Raw genomic sequence first — 17,033 nt, 5'->3', positions numbered from 1 at the left:
GATAATTACTAATCACTAGTTAAATACCAGCTGATATTTGAAATAAATACCGGAGTAAGTATACACTGAGGAGTCCTACATTAAAACTCTCAAGCTATATAAATTATTTTTGCAGAAGATACTTTTTTATTAATTTGTTCCTCTTAAAAATGTATTTGCAATTAGTGAGCACTTTCTCTGATGCAACATCCCTAAGCTAGTCTTTCAAAAGAAAGTCTTGTACATTTTTTTAGTACTACCCTCTGCCTGAAGATTAGGCAATAAAGAATTATTGGTATGTGTATCTTGTCGACCACTGTTCATGAGTCTGGGTATTTTGACATGGGCCTCTCATTATATATATATATTCCTTGCTGTCATTTCTTGTTAACAATATTGGTTTATTCTCAAGAATAAGCAGCTTTCACTCGGTTAATACTCGGCAGAAATCAAACCTGCATTTGGATTGGACTTCCTTAACTCTTGTGCAAAAAGATGTGCAGTATACTGCTGCATCCATTTTCAATAAGCTACCACTCAAATTCAAAAATCTTAGCAGTAATCAATGCGCTTTCAAATCGAAACTGAAGGGTTTCCTCATCGGTCACTCCTTCTATTCTGTCGAGGAGTTCCTAGAAAAATTAAGTTGATTCTTATTGTATTGTTGATTGCATTTAGTTAAACTTATGGACTGACTTTTTTATGGTTCATGAACATTTATTTTTATCTGTTATTACTTTTATGTTGTAATTTCATGTACTGACATGTTCCAAGACCTTGGAGATTTGCTCCTCAATTTGGTCCTACAGAATTTGATGTGTAAATAAAATAAATAAATAAACCCTCTGGTAAACATGACTTGTTCAGAACACAATATTGCTGCTGGTCAACAACTTTGGCAGTACTGGATCCAAACTGAAATGGAAACAGTTTGTGTGACATCAGCCTACCAGAGCCTCTGAAAATGCAGCAATGGTAAGAGCATCCATTCAATAACCTCCATGCTGCTGAGCTTGGGCTTTTGGACCCAAGTAAAAAGTGCAATCGAAAAGCTCTCCGAGTAGTGGTTACAGACTCGCCCTTTGAGGTTAGCTCAAATCAAGGGTATACATTCATTGCCCCTGCACTATTGACCAACTGAAACACACAATTTGACAGGAATTGGATGCCATTCCATATGACATGATGAGCCTAGTGATGGACATCTTGTATAGCATCCCTTGAATTAAAGGGCGCAAAAGCCTGCCCCCCCCCCCCCCCCCCCTCACTCTCTCACTCTCTCTCTCTCTCTCTCTCTTTTGCATTTTTTTCACTAATCTGTATGTCACCTTCATTGCCATCAGGCACAAAATACTCAAATAATTCCAATTTCTGTGAATTTTTTCACTTTTAAAATAATGAACTGAAGAAATGCAATGAAATGTGAAGTTAATGAATTACACTAAATTAAAACATAGGAACAATGTCATACAGTATCTATGAAACAGCCTTTATTACATAGCAAAAATTGACAAGACATTTCAGTAAAAGTGACTCTAAAAATATTTTAAGTTTCTTTTGATGCACATACAACATTTTCATACTAAGGTGACAATACATTTGAAACTGGAGTTTATCATCACATAACTTATGATAAAACGGCATACCGGGAACGTGAATGTAGATACAAAACTGGCAAAAAGTATATGGAGAGTACCATGCTCTGAAGTTCAACACACAATGCAGAAAATACAACATGCACATTTTAGTGTAAATCAACAGTTCTGGAAACATCAATTAACATTGAATTATGACCCTGTTAATACTTGCAATACACAAAGGAACTACACTGGACAATTAGTATGTATGACAATAATAAAATGAAATGGCACATTAATTAGGTAATACTACAGCAATAGCTCACAGCCTTTAAAATAACTGATCGAAGGGAAATGTCATGATGATGAATAGCAAAGGGCATGCAATGTAAAATTTAAATTACATTATACTAAATGAAATGCCACTATATAAATGTTCATATACAATAAAATACAAAATCTAAGACTTTTTAACATCAGAGCCACTTAAATTTATTTATTTTCTCATCTTTCTCAGTTCAATTAAGCTGCAAAACACTGACATTAGTGCATACAATAATTTCACTTAACTGAGCAAATGAGGATATGAGCAAATGAACATGGAAAACAAAAATAATAATAATTATGTGAACTTGAAACTGGAAATATAAATGATCATTCAGTAGCCCTTTGTTTGTTTATAACACAATTATTGTAGAAAATATATCTGCTGTCATAATCATAGCAACATACTTTACTAAAATTACTTTCCATCAATGTTCTTTACCATTAAGATTTCTTTACATACAACAAAGTCACTTCTATGTATGACTGTTAGTAATATATGAACCCCAGAAGGGGTGATAATTCCAAGCAGGAATTCCTCACTGTGTGTGTCACTACCACTGCTTTCTAAAAGTGAAGACTAATGTTTGCATGATATTGTTTAGTTCTATATTTCCTTTCTCACACACCAATCTGTATGACAAGTATTGTAAATCACATCTTAGGAAGGCAGCTAGACTATATTTATGAGCCAACATGAAGTAATATCTCAGCTTACTGCTAATGGACTAGAAAAATGTTCCCTGCACAGATTTCTTATATTGTACATAATATAAATCATAAAAAGAAAATGTTCAACAATACAACTATGCTATGCATTTGGAAATGTTTACATTCTTGGACGGGATGACAATACAGACTACCTCAGTTTTTAACAAAACCTGATCATCATTTCTGATAAGTTTATAACCATACTGTGACTTCAGCATGACCCTGCAACAAAGAAAGACAGTGAAGAATTTATTTCGCACAAAGGTGAGAATGAAAAGAACATGGGAAATTTTTTCTGATGAAACACTGAGAGAGCACCAGTTCATACTTACCAGTATTTTTACCATCACAAAAACATATTTAGGCAAAAATGAACTTTTGTGTAACACACCATCCAGATGGAAGTACACAACAAAGCTATTACACACCTGCCCAGAAGACAAAGCAGAACAAAAAAGAAGAGCTGAAGAGAGATTAAAGAAGCAATAATTACTTACTACCTCTGATTTCACAGAATGCACTATGCAACACTCCTAGTTTTTAACAAAATGTGTAATAATAGCAGATATGGAGAAAAGGAGAGGGGAGGGAGGTGAAAACACACACACACACACACACACACACACACACACACACAGAGAGAGAGAGAGAGATAGAGAGAGAGAGAGAGAGAGAGAGAGAGAGAGAGAGAGAGAGTGAGAGTGAGAGAGGAAACCTTTGTAGTCTGAAAAAGGGAGGTAATGTTGGAAACCGAGAACTAAGTTATAGTGTTTACACTATCTCTCCAGTGACAAGTGGGCACAGTCATGCACTCCATGGTCTAAAGGAAACATGCACAAATGGCTTTTAGAAGCTGCTGAGTGATCATCCAGCTGTGTGCCAGGGCTTTTCTCTTTTTACCGAAAAGAAGACTCCCAAATTATGAAGGTTACCCTATTAGGACTACCAGGGGGGCACCAACTTGTTGCCTCTGATAAAAAAATTAAATATAATGTTTGTCTTACTTTCTTGCTGTTATTCTACATATCCTAAGCAACTGAAATGATTGACATGCTCCATGTGATTACTGTGGCATCATATGTATTACTACTGCACTATCAAATAACAATATTGGTTCATATGGAATGACATCATATCACTTTCCTGAACAAATTTAATAAATATTATCTTCTTTATATAAAAAGGCTCTGTATATCAGACAATGTGATAATGACAAGGTGCAAATGCCTGACGATCCTTTAACTGTAAACAGGCCTGTCAAACTGAGCATCACATATGTTGACTTCATTAAACTGTTCTGGTCTTATAATTGATATGTCCAATATTTACTACATGTCAGGTTATTTCACTTACTACAATGGAAAAAAAACTTTACATTTTGTTAAGAACAGCCTGACATCAACCAATAAAGGCACTCTACCCCTTTACCTCTTCCTCATGCACATCATCTACTGCATCATCCTACATATAATTGAATACTCAAATTGCTGATGTCGTGCACTTTCAGTAAGCTCTTGTTTCCCAATAACATTCCAACAAATCCAAAAATGAATAGCGTTTGGCAAGCTCTATGTTATAATGCACAGTGAATCAACATTAGCATTCACTAGACACTAATCTTTGATGTGAGACCATAACTAAGTAACACTACCATTTGCAAGATAACAGTATCAAGAACCTACTACTAAAAAATTGGCATAATCTGTATCACTTCAAGCTGGGGCGTTACCTTCATAGTCTTGGATGTTATTGAATTTAGCATCTGTTAAAATTCAGGAATATGTAAGAAACATGTACTTTTTTGATTTCTCAACAAAACATAAATAAATAAATAAATAAATCCTGCCCTGAGATACCGGCCTCCAAAGATGACACTGTGAACACTATTTCGAAGACATGAATTTCAGAATTTTTTTTAAAATGATGTATCTCTGTAACAGTTCAAGATATCTAGTTACAGTTCTTTTATTTGAAAGATAATTGCTTTATGATTACAACGGTATCCTCCATTTGGACATATCTGTCAAAGTTATTTTACTGTTGCCTTTTGAATTTTTTTAATAATTTACAGAATTTTTTTTTTTTTTCAAAAATGCCAATCCAGAAAAGTAAGATTTTTTTCTATTGATTAGTACCATGTAGTACTATGTTCTCTGTGAACGAGAGCTTTCATTTTTAAGTTGGACAGGTTTTATTTTTAAAAATAATTTTTTAAATTTTTTAAAGGGTAATGTATGTTTTCACAGAAGTTGTTTGCAACAAATTTCTTTGTTGCAGATATTTCTTACACTTTGCTGTAGTTTCTTTGTCATGGTTGTTCATTGCAAGTTTATGTACTGTAGTTGTTCAGTACTAATTTGTTTAGTGAAGAGGCTTCTAAGACATCTGAGACCATGCAGTGGGTTCTGTGTTTTCATGAGGAATTTACCAGTTAACACAGTTGCAGTGTATGTTGTGAAAAGGACCGTTTGAAAGGTCTTCTGATTGGGGCCACAGGTGAGTGAAGTGTGCTGACTATTTCTATATCCATAAAAGAGTGATATATAAGACAAACAAACAAAATTGGAAATAAGTGTTCTCATTTGAAGCCTCTGTTTTAAGATGAAGATGTTTCCACTGACGACTTTTTGTGTTCTAAATGTTTTGACAGAATAATGACTTTTTGTGTTCTAAACATTTTGACAGAACAACAACAATGATAGTATCTGAACAAGGTAAAGCCTCCCATGGTGCAAACTTTGTATCAATAGAGGAAGAATTAAATACCCTGAATTAGTCAACTACGAGGTAGGTGTTAGTACTGTTAAGAAACTGTGGTCAGAGAAGTCGAGCCATAAGCTCTATGCATCAAGAAAGTGCAGAGAAATTACTAAAGCTATGGATGAATACACTACAGCAAAACTGACCACACTCTTCAATGTAGAAATTCCATATTCAGAAGAAAATGAACCAAAGCACTCTTGCACCTCTTGCCAGGATTTTTTCACAAATATCGATTCAGCTGTTGAATATTGTGCATCCTACAGCGAAAAGGTGCAAGTTTTAACTATTATTCCAGAGACATTTTCAAAGCTACACAATTTTGAACCACGTCCCGTCAGTATAAAAGTACATGGTAGACAAATCAAGAAATGTGAGGTCTGTAAAAGGAGTCTTTGGAAGACCAGAGCCCTATTACGGTCATCCTGTAGAAGCAGCTCAAGTTCAAATGGTGCAGACATTTTATCTAGAAGATAAATGGGACTGTTCCTGCCAGTGTGCCAACAAAAAGACACTATAACTGTAACAGATGAAGGTCAAAAAGTTGTGAAAGAGAAGAAGTTCATGACTCGCAGTATTAAAGAGACTTTTGCTATTTATAAGAGCAACTATACAACTTCACATATTGGAAGATCAAAATTTTATGCACTACGACCTAAGTGGGTAGTTACGCACGCACCTAGAGATGTCTGTTTATGTGCGTACTGCGTGAATTTTGAACTTTGTGTGGTAACATTGAAGAACTTACTGGAACACATGACATAAGACAGCTAGGTTGGGTGTGTGAAGTCATTAGCAGTCTGTGACGTAAAGTGAGAGACTTGTTTGTTTCAAGAATGTGGTGACTGCCCTGGAAAGGGAGGACGGTCTTTACAGACACTAGGCCTGGAAGATGTAGCAGATATCTTTGCAGAAATTACATATGCGACATGGGAGGAAAATAAACAAATTAAGAAAATTGTTGCCTTTGACAGTTTCATTGATGAACTTGGAAAATGGCCAGTGAAAGCAGTAACACACCAGCATCTTACAAAATTGCAACAACAACACATTGCAGAAATGATTCAAATGACTCTAAGCACTATGGGACTTAACATCTGAGGTCATCAGTCCCATAGACTTAGAACTTATTAAACCTAACTAACCTACGGACATCACACACATCCATGCCTGAGACAGGATTCGAACCTGCGACCGTAGCAGCAGCGTGGTTCCGGACTGAAGCGCCTAGAACCGCTCGGTCACAGCGGGCAGCACATTGTACAAGTGAAAGGGTTTATACAGGCTGAAGAACTATGTTTAGTGCTTCACTGTGATTTTGCTGAGAACCTGTCTGTAATTCCCCCACAAGAAGTACAAGTGTATCATTGGAGTGATGATCAGGTTTCAGTTTTTACAGGATTGACATATTTTCAAAACAAGACCACAAGTGTTTGCAGTTATAAGTGATGACACAGGACATGACTGAGACATGCTTTGCTAGCAACGCACAAAATTCTTCAACTGCAAACAGGAGCAGAGAAGATTAACATTATTTCTGATGGTGTTCCTAGTCATTTTTAAAAATCGTTACCAGCTGTTTGAATTGAGTAAGTTGCTTGTGCCAACTGACTGGGTATACAGTGTTACTGGTCACAGGAAGGGACTTTGTGGTGGTGCAGGAGGCCTACTGATGCACCATGGTACAAAATATAATCTTTCCAGGCCAAATATGGCTGTGAATCAGAATGCTGAGGATTTTATGAGAGTCGTGAAATCTTACACATCCACAGACCTCATTCTTTTGTTCAAAGACGAAATCGAAGAATTCTGTGAGCAGTAAAACGAAGAATCGTCCAAACTACTCCTGTGAAAGGAATTCAGAAGACACATTTTTGGGCCCAAATTGATCGTGAATTCATATTGCACGCACTTTAAAGAACACGAAAAATGAAATTTAATTTGTTCGGCCAACACCTCAGAAACAGCAGGATAATATTCAGATTCACAACCTGAGAAGGGGAATGTTGGTGACATGTGTGTATGATTGTGAATGGTGGATTGCAGATATTATATACACCAGTTATGAGTTAAACGAAACTGTAGTGAAAGTAATGCTACCACATGGACCAGCTGCTGGATATAGGTTTCTAGCTGAAGGACAGAAACAACGCCATCAGGGCTCACTTCCTGTTCACAATGGTTGGTTGGTTTGTGGGATTAAAGTAACCAGACTGCGATGATCATCAGTCCCTTGTTCACAATGTTTTGAAGATTGTTAAGTGCTCCAGTTCCTACTGGTTCAACAGTAAGGCGTCACTCTATATTAAAGGAAGACACTGAAACAGTGGAACACCTTTTTACTTCATTGACTGGATAATTTAGGTACAAAACAAAGTGCACAGAAGTTGTTTAAATTGAAATCTTTAAGTCTTTTGACCTTTCACATACATTTTAGAACTGTTTAAAATGCTTGAAAAATGAGTCTCTTGCTCATCTCTCAAAACTAAAATTATGTTAAGGTTAAGTTTTGATTTTTATGAGCCTGTTATGTGATAATATGGTAATAAAATAGGTTTTACGTATGGCAAAAATTTCAATTGTTTATAAAACCTGTTCAACCTAAAAGTGGAAACTCTCCCTTTCAGAGAATGTAGAACTATATGGTACTAATCAACAGAAAAAACATCAAAATTTTATGGACTGGCATTTTTGAAAAAAAAAAATAAATAAATAAATAAATAAAAAAATAAAAAAATCCATAAATTATAAAAAAAGTTCAGAATGCTATTGTAAAAGAACTTCAACAGATAAGGCCAAATGGAGAATTTTTTTGTAATCATAAAGCAATTATATTACAAATAAAAAAACCAACAAAATATCTACAACTGTTCCAGAAATACAGCACTTGAAATTTTTTTCCAAAATTCACTTCTTCACATTGGTATGCGCAGTGGTCATCTTTGGAGGGCTGTATCTCGGAGCAGAAATTTTTTTGGAGAACACAGAAAAATACTTGTTCCTTACTTAGTCCTTCATTTTAACATACGGTAAATTCAATAACATCCGAGACCATGAAGATAAGACTTTTTCCTAGCCTGCCTAAAATGATATGGACTATGCCACCAATGACTTATGATGTCAACACAACTGCAAAAAATTAAATGTCTCACCTGACGATGGCATAATTTCTCGTAGTTCTCTGGTTGAAGCTTCAATCATAGCAGTCACACGCTCACGTTGCCTATCCAATGGTGACACAGGGCCACTGGTTTTTCCATCTTTATGGCGATGATTGCTATCAATTTCACTGGTAACCTGTATCACATTTTTCAAAAAAGTTAAACAACAATACTTTGCATAATCTTCCATATTCACAATATTCAAATGCTATTATTACAGCAATGCTTTATAAAAGGAGAGTAACTTTGAAGTTCATTAGTGATGCAAGTCAATAATCATTAACTGGAATCTCAAATTTAAAAAATTGTGTTCCTTAAATTTGCACATATTTTCATTACAATACTAGTACATAAGACAGTACAATCAAATAGCCAGGACAGTAGTTTTTCAGTGCCTAAAGAGAGTACGGGCTGGGAGAGAAGACAACAAACAAAATACACAAATATTTTACAGTGAAAGGAAAATGAAATTAATTCAGAATCCCAGCACAAGACAACCATTATATTCAAGAAAAAGTGAGAAAAGACAGTTCAACATCAAAAGGTGGTGTACTGAGAACATGCTGTATTAGACTGTTATCACTGACTAGAGAGGAATAACAGCTCACATAGAACAAACACTGTTTACAATACTAATTATGATGAAGACAACAAAGAGACATAGAAGGATTTTGGTGTTACAAAAAAATATAAATAGCCATGTGAAAGACAGCTAAAATAGTAGGGTATAATTGTTGGTATTAATTGCAATATTGACAAAGAATGTTTCCTCAATTCCATTTTACTACTTCTCTTTTTTTCAACTTCCTTGATTCAGTGGAATGTTGTGTATGTTTTATGCATAAGAAATGCTGTTGTACATTTAAAAGATGTGTGCACTACAAAAGGCAAGAACAGATAATGCTTTTAATGTATTATGTGCACGCAAAGACACACAAGTTATTATCTTATTGTAATTAAGATCTAATATCACTGGGGCGTTACCTTGAACAAATCTTCAAGGCCCATTTCACGAACAACTTTTTCACTTCGGGGCTGTAGGGCAGCAGGATCAAGTGATAACAATTCTTGTACAGCTGCTTTGAATGTTACAAGGCAATAGCTGTTGAATAAAACCAATGTGTAAAGAAATTAACAAGCCAAGACTAAAACAATAGAAGCACCAAGCACTCAAAACTAGTACATACAACGGTAGACCTTCAATAATACCTGACAAAATACTTATAAATCAGCAAATTTATCACTTGCCATCTAACAAAATGATCTGTATTACTGCTGTTTACAGAGCTAGAAAACCCTTGTTTCTGAAATGAGGAGCTAGGAGTTTTAAGGAAGTAAAAAATTCTGGGGCTCAAAATACTCAATAGTACAAAGGCACAAGGAGTAATATTTCTTTGTTTAAAAGATTTAATGTAGTACCTGCTTGACACTCCAATTTCTTCTGCAGAACAAGTGTTTAATTGTAATAAACAAAACATTTTTTGGAATCCTTCATGTGCATATAAAATTAAAGGGAAAAGTCAATATTAAAATGCCATCAATGGAAATTCCTGTTAATTGTTTCCTTCTTTCACATAACCTGTAATTTATTACTGGACCATTTGTACTGATATACTTCTGTGACTGAACGTGTTTTAATCTAAGGCAATAAAGGAAAAATAATAGTGAACACACCTCTCCTGCTCACACTTAACTGCTTGTTTGTGATATTTTGGCAAAAACAAAAACCATTAGGTTGTCTCAGCCACCATACTGACTGGACATGGCCTTCTGCAATTTCTTTCTATTCCTGAAGCTGAAGGAACCATAAAAGGACATCATTTTGCCACCATTAATGAGAGAAAAACAGAATCACTGAAGGTGCTGAACACAGTAATGAAACGAGTTCCAGGTGTGCTTCCAAGATTTTTCCAATCACTTGCACTAGTGTATTATATCTGAAGGGGACCAGGAATTTGAAGGGGACAAAGTTGATGCTAATGAATAAATAAAGATTCTTTAAGAAAAACAGAAATTCCCATTAATTTTTTATCACATCTCATATGGTGCTGTTCACAATTATTTTGGGTCATGAATGAAGAAAGTGTTCTTGCCTTATCTTCAACTGCATATATTCAAAACAGAAATAACTTCAGGCGAGCTTCTGGGAAGATTATTGGAAACTTTGCTATTCATGTTGTATATTAATGACCTAGCAGGCAATATTAACCTCAGACTTTTTGCAGATCATGATGCTATCCATAATGAAGTAGTACATGTCGAAAGCTGCACAAATATTCAAGCTGATCTTGATAAGATTTAAAAGTGATCCAAAGTTTGTCAAATTGCTTTAAATTTTCAGAAGTCTAAAACTGTGCACTTTACATAATGAAAAAAATGTAATATCCTTTGATTAAAACGTCAATGAGAAACAGTTGGAATAAGTGAATGCATACAAATATAAGTGAGTAACAGTTTGTATGAATATGAACTGGTTATAGATAAAGCCATTGGTACACTCACTTCATTGGCAGAGTAACGGGAAAATGTAGTCAGCACATAAAGGACACTGTTTACAGAACACTTCAGTGTCTGATCTTAGATGTTGGCTCATGTGTGTGGGACCAGTACCAAACAGGACTAGCAGGGGTTATAGAATATTTCAAAGAAGGGCAGCATGAATATTCACAAATTTCTCTGGGTTATGGGAGAGCATCATAGAAATTCTGAAAAACATGATTTGTCTCATACTTGAAGACAGGCGTCAATTATCCCATGAAAGTCAAGCAATGGCAGATCCACGATGGAACGTAACAATATTATGAAAATGAAAGTTGCTACTCACCTTATAGCGGAGATGCTGAGTCGCAGGGTGGTGTGGTTTCAGTTGCCTGAGACTGTGGTTGTGTGTGTGTGTGTGTGTGTGTGTGTGTGTGTGTGTGTGTGTGTGTGTGTGTGTCTGTTGTTGAAGAAGGCCTTAATGGCATAAAGCTTTATTTATTTGTGACAGTCTTTTTGTTGTTCCTATCTGTGACTCAGCATCTCCGTCATATGGTGAGTAGCAACAGCGTTGGACGACGATTTAAGTGTGAAGTAGATACCCAAACTTCGACTTGTTAATGTCCCTGGGGGAAATATGACTCTGCCCAGGTCCCATGAATCTGAGATTAACTTTTCTTGTGCACTGGCAGATCAGTAGTTCTCTTTAAAATTTTTTTGAAAGTCTACCCACTGCAAATCAGTCACCACTTCACTAGTTAACACAACATTAGGTGAAGTTACCCTTTTGTCTACTTTATCCTGGATAAGCTTGAATTCTTTCCACAGGTCATTTATACCTTTCCTGGCATCATTAAGTTCAGAAGGTAAAATAGGAGATACGTTTCTGGATGTTAATCTCTCGGTAACTTTTCGATCTGTAATTTCTTCAACCTGTTCCTTCAAACCACTTATATTTATGATATCAGAGTTTGCTAATTTATCTTTGAAGTTCCTTTCCACATTATCTACTTGTGTATTAACATCTGTAATTTGCGAATGAATTATTGTCATTAAATTATCCTGTTTATCGACACTCTCTTTCAAAGTACTCCACCCTTGCTTTACAGCATTAAATTTAACATTACACACATTTTCAAAGGATCCTAACTTTTCATTAAGCTCTGATTCTACTCTATTATATTTGTCTTCAATATTCAATTCTAACCTTTTTGTCAAACCCTGAAAATTATCATTCTGTTTCTGACTAAAGTCAGTAAACATTTGATTTACATGAATGGTCAAGGAACTCGTCAAATCATTCTTTAAATCTAATTTTAAATTCTCTACCTTACTATTTAAGGCATTAAATTCAGTCTTTAAAGCATTAATGCCTTTGCATAGATTACTAAATTCTTTACTTTGTGAGTCAACTTTGGTATTTAACAAACTTATATTTGCCGCTTGACTACTTAAGGTTTTACTCTGGTTATTTAATTGAGAATGTACTGAGTCTAGGTTTTCACTTAGAGTTACATTTTGAGTTTTGACTAAATTTACTAACTCAGACCAGTCAGGCACTTCCTTACTAACTTTCATAGCCATAGCTGGTTCTTGAGTTTCCTCGACTTGTCGTATGTTATCCATATTCTTGCAAGCTTTTGATCTTTTAAGCATGTTGTTGTTTTGGTCTTCAGTCCAGAGACTGGTTTGATGCAGCTCTCCATGCTACTCTATCCTGTGCAAGCTTCTTCATCTCCCAGTACCTACTGCAACCTGCATCCTTCTGAATCTGTTTAGTGTATTCATCTCTTGGTCTCCCTCTATGATTTTTACCATGCGTGCTGCCCTCCAATATTAAATTGATCCCTTTATGCCTCAGAATACGTCCTACCAACCATCCCTTCTTCTAGTCAAATTGTGCCACAGATTTTCTTCTCTCCAATTCTATTCAATACCTCCTCATTAGTTATGTGATCTATCCATCTAATCTTCAGCATCCTTCTGTAGCACCACATTTCGAAAGCTTCTATTCTCTTTTTGTCTAAACTATTTATCATCCACGTTTCACTTCCATACATGGCTACACTCCATACAAATGCTTTCAGAAACGACTTCCTGACACTTAAATCTATACTCGATGTTAACAAATTTCTCTTCTTCAGAAATGCTTTCCTTGCCATTGTCAGTCTACATTTTATATCCTCTCTACTTCGACCATCATCAGTTATTTTGCTCCCCAAATAGCAAAACTCATTTACTTCTTTAAGCGTCTCATTTCCTAATCTAATTCCCCCAGCATCGCCCGATTTAATTCGATTACCGTATTTACTCGAATCTAAGCCGCACCTGAAAAATGAGACTCGAAATCAAGGAAAAAAAAAAATTCCCGAATCTAAGCCGCACCTGAAATTTGAGACTCGAAATTCAAGGGGAGAGAAAAGTTTTAGGCCGCACCTCCAAATCGAAAGAAAGTTGGTCCATTGTAATATGAGACACAATTTAGGTCGGATGAATGACGATACAGCTACAGTAGTTTGGTTCGAGTTGTAAGCTTAGCAGTTAAGCTTTACCAGGTAGCCATTGCTATGCGTCAGGCGCCTCGTCCGTATTTATACGGGTACCCTTCCTTTTTCACGTGCTTCGATTGGTTTGAATCGATTGCTTATTCTGCTTTGATCTGATAAGTGCCGTTCTCTTTGTTATACGTGTTTACGTCACTCTAAGCTGAAAATGCATTACTGTACTGTGTCATGCATTGTTTGTCGCATTCTGATAATGTGTGTTTACGACCTGTCACCGCTCGCGGCATGGCTTGCTTTTGTGCACGCTACCGCTGCTTACAATAAAAAAAAGAGAGGAATTGTCTCATTAGCGAAACAATGGCAAGAGACAGGTATTTGTTGTTACTTACACTGCTGTTTTCTTTGATAATGATCAACATGAACCAAATAATAGACTGCGAATGATAGATATTCTGAACGAGAATTTACCTAAAATTTTTCTCCGTTTGAAAATCTTTGCACACGCCTCTTTTGTACATTACATTCTGCACAGAAATTAGAGTCAGCTTAGATTTAAAAATCTCGTCAATTGCCGTGCTTCATTTCTGACTATCACCATTAGACATAATAATAATACGAATATAAACATGACATGATATGTATATTCTTCCGCGTTTTGCTGTTGTCTCACACTAGTTTTGTAGTTTATTAGGCAGACAGGATTTAAATGAGATAGCAGCAAACACGAAAGAATACATGGCAACATGTTTATATTCATATTATTCTTATGGTGAAGAGAATACTGCATGTGATTCACGATTCTTAAAAGTTCCTATTAGTAACCATCTCTTTTCACAGGTAGGAAAAAATTCAGAACGTAGCGTTGGCCATATAGATAAACATCCCAAACAGTCTTGCCAGTCGGATTTTCGTAGTACATTGAAATGCTGCTATATTCGAAGATGAACAACACGAAATTTGTATTTACTTTGTTGGATAATGTATGAAAATGCAGTGGTAGAAACTCGGGGCGGAGAAAAAAGCTCGTCTTCGACCTTTTTTTTTAATTTATTTACTGACGCAGAGGTTTTGGCGCCAGTATTTATCTTTGTGCCTGGAAAGCATGTCTGTGTAGCGCTACATATATTCGACTGCAAAAGTTAGTTGTGGCAGCACCTACCAACATTTTTCAGAACTTCCGCTTACTTTGCACTCGATTCTAAGCCGCAGGCAGTTTATGGATCACAAAAACCGGAAAAAAAGTGCGGCTTAGATTAGAGTAAATACGGTACATTCCATTATCCTCATTTTGCTTTTGTTGATGTTCATCTTATATCCTCCTTTCAAGACACTGTCCATTCCGTTCAGTTGCTCTTCCAGGTCCTTTGCTGTCTCTGACAGAATTACAATGTCATCAGTGAACCTCAAAGTTTTTATTTCTTTTCCATGGATTTTAATTCCTAATCTGAATTTTTATTTTGTTTCCTTTACTGCTTGCATTTAACTAATTTTAAGTATGGTAACTACACTAATAAAGTTCACTGGACAGTTTGTACTACTTTGCACTAAAACAATAAAGTGTGAGTGTGTGTGTCTGTCACCTATTTTCGCTGAAGGCGTTGTTGGCCAAAAGCTTATTTGTTTGCCTATCTGCGACTCAGTATCTTCTACATATGGTGAGTAGCAACTTTCCTTTTCATAATATTGTCACACTGCACTGACACTCTCAAAGTTAGTGGAAGATGAAGTTCTACAGAATTGGTAAAAAAAAAAAAAAAGCTAATGTTTCTGTACACGGGACAGAAGAATTTTTCCCCATAGGAGACTCCTTACTTTAAAATATAGTTGTGCCAAATTTAAAAGTTGATGTGCATTCAGGCATTAGGCTGGATCAACTAAACAACTATTTAAAAAACATTGCTACTACCCAAAACGATGTTAAAGTAAAATCACATTTCAAGGGCGTATTCATGCATGTTGGTACACACTCTGTTCAACACATCAGTGAAGCCGAAATCATTACTGAATCTCAAAACTTGATTTGTACTGCCAAATCTTTGTGTATCAACTCAAGACTGGTAGTAAGTGGTATTTTGCAGTGGAGATCGGTAAGTGACTCTTACATAAATAAGATAAACAATGGAATTAGAGATCAGTGTGATAAGCTCGGCGTGGTATTTATAAACTGAAACAAATTTATAAGTAACAAATGTCTGGGTATAGATGGTGTACATCTAAATAGGCTAGGCTCAGTGACTCTGAATAAAATGTTTTTGGGTGTTTGCAAAATCATCAATAATCAGGGAAACTGATAAAGTGTGGAAGGGATGTTAATGCAAAAGAATAATCTTAAAATTTAAAAAAATATAGATATATTCTAACAAATGATTTACTTAAAAGCATTCAAAACAGCGATAAACATTTTCTAATGCATTGGAATACAAACAGTATAGCCTCAGATTTTTGTAACCCAAGTTATTCTAAAATCAATGGACTTCAAGTTTTACTTTCAGAATGTTCAAATATAAAAATTGTACGTTTAAATGAACATTGGCTGACAACAGATAGTATATGGATTCCAAACAAAATTCAATATTTTACAATTGCCAGTAGTTTTTGTAGAGGTAACAGATCTCGTGGGGGCTGCTGCATCCTCTAAATGACTCAATAAATTTTAAAGAGGGAACTGAGTTCAATTGTTTGAAAGAGGAAGCTAATTTTGGAAGTTTTGCTGTGGGGCTAATTGATTTAAATACTATTATTGTATCTCTGTATAAAATTCCTGGAAGTGCTCTAACAAAATTCTTTTTATCCAAATTTCAATGTTTATTAGAAAGACTCCAGAAAGAAAAAAAAACTATAATTGCAGCAGGTTTTAATACAAATGTATTAAATAATGACACTGTACATTTTTGTGACTTAATTCAGAAACATGCTTCTAATTTAAATTTCATTGAATGTACTAGAAGAGATAGCCACTCTGAAACATATATTGACAATATTCTGACAAATCATCAGTTTTGAGGATGGAAGTAAATTCTGTTTAGATTTAGGCATATTGGATCATTCAGCACTGCTCATACAGCTTCCAAAAATATGGAAAGCAAAATATGTGAAAACATGTTTTAAAAGGAACTCTAGCAAAGAGAAAGTAAATATATTTTCTAACAAACTAAGAACTATAAACTGGCCTCTAGGTAACAGTGTGTCAAGTGAAAAAAAAAATTAAAAACATTCCTAAACTGTTTCCGAGATGTTTTCAATGAAACTTTTCCTCATCATGCCTGGTGACAAAGAGTGGCTGATAAAATAAGTTGGAATACGCCATGAATAAAAGTTTCTGGTGCCAGGAAAAGACAGCTTCACAAGGAGTTAAAACATAACAAAAATGCTGACTTTGTGGGGTATTTAAAGAGAGATAAGAATACATTCAAATAAGTTGTACAGGCAGCAAAAAAATTGGGTGACAATATGCATACCAGTAAATATGTGTGATGACAAATCTGAATTGGGAGTAAAGAACAAGTGCCAAGAAACTGTCCAAATTAAAATTAAAAATG

At 35.3% G+C, this 17,033-nt stretch overlaps 1 protein-coding gene across 1 annotated transcript in view; it reads right to left on the bottom strand.

The window, feature by feature from the left end:
- Positions 1 to 2,134: 2,134 nt before the first annotated feature.
- Positions 2,135 to 17,033, bottom strand: part of LOC124712560 (ankyrin repeat domain-containing protein 27-like) — a 99,872-nt gene continuing 84,973 nt past the window's right edge. Inside the window, exons 10-12 of the mRNA XM_047242874.1 lie at positions 9,497 to 9,614; positions 8,504 to 8,648; positions 2,135 to 2,813 (exon numbers count right to left, since the gene is read on the bottom strand). Of these exons, the coding sequence (XP_047098830.1) occupies positions 2,803 to 2,813; positions 8,504 to 8,648; positions 9,497 to 9,614 (274 nt within the window). The 3' untranslated portion in view covers positions 2,135 to 2,802. The remainder of the gene's footprint in view (positions 2,814 to 8,503; positions 8,649 to 9,496; positions 9,615 to 17,033) is intronic.

This window comes from Schistocerca piceifrons, chromosome 8 (genome assembly GCF_021461385.2).
Source record: "Schistocerca piceifrons isolate TAMUIC-IGC-003096 chromosome 8, iqSchPice1.1, whole genome shotgun sequence".
Lineage (NCBI taxonomy): Eukaryota > Metazoa > Arthropoda > Insecta > Orthoptera > Acrididae > Schistocerca > Schistocerca piceifrons.
The sequence above is the reverse complement of the archived record's forward strand: the minus strand, read 5'-3'. Positions and strand labels throughout refer to the sequence as shown.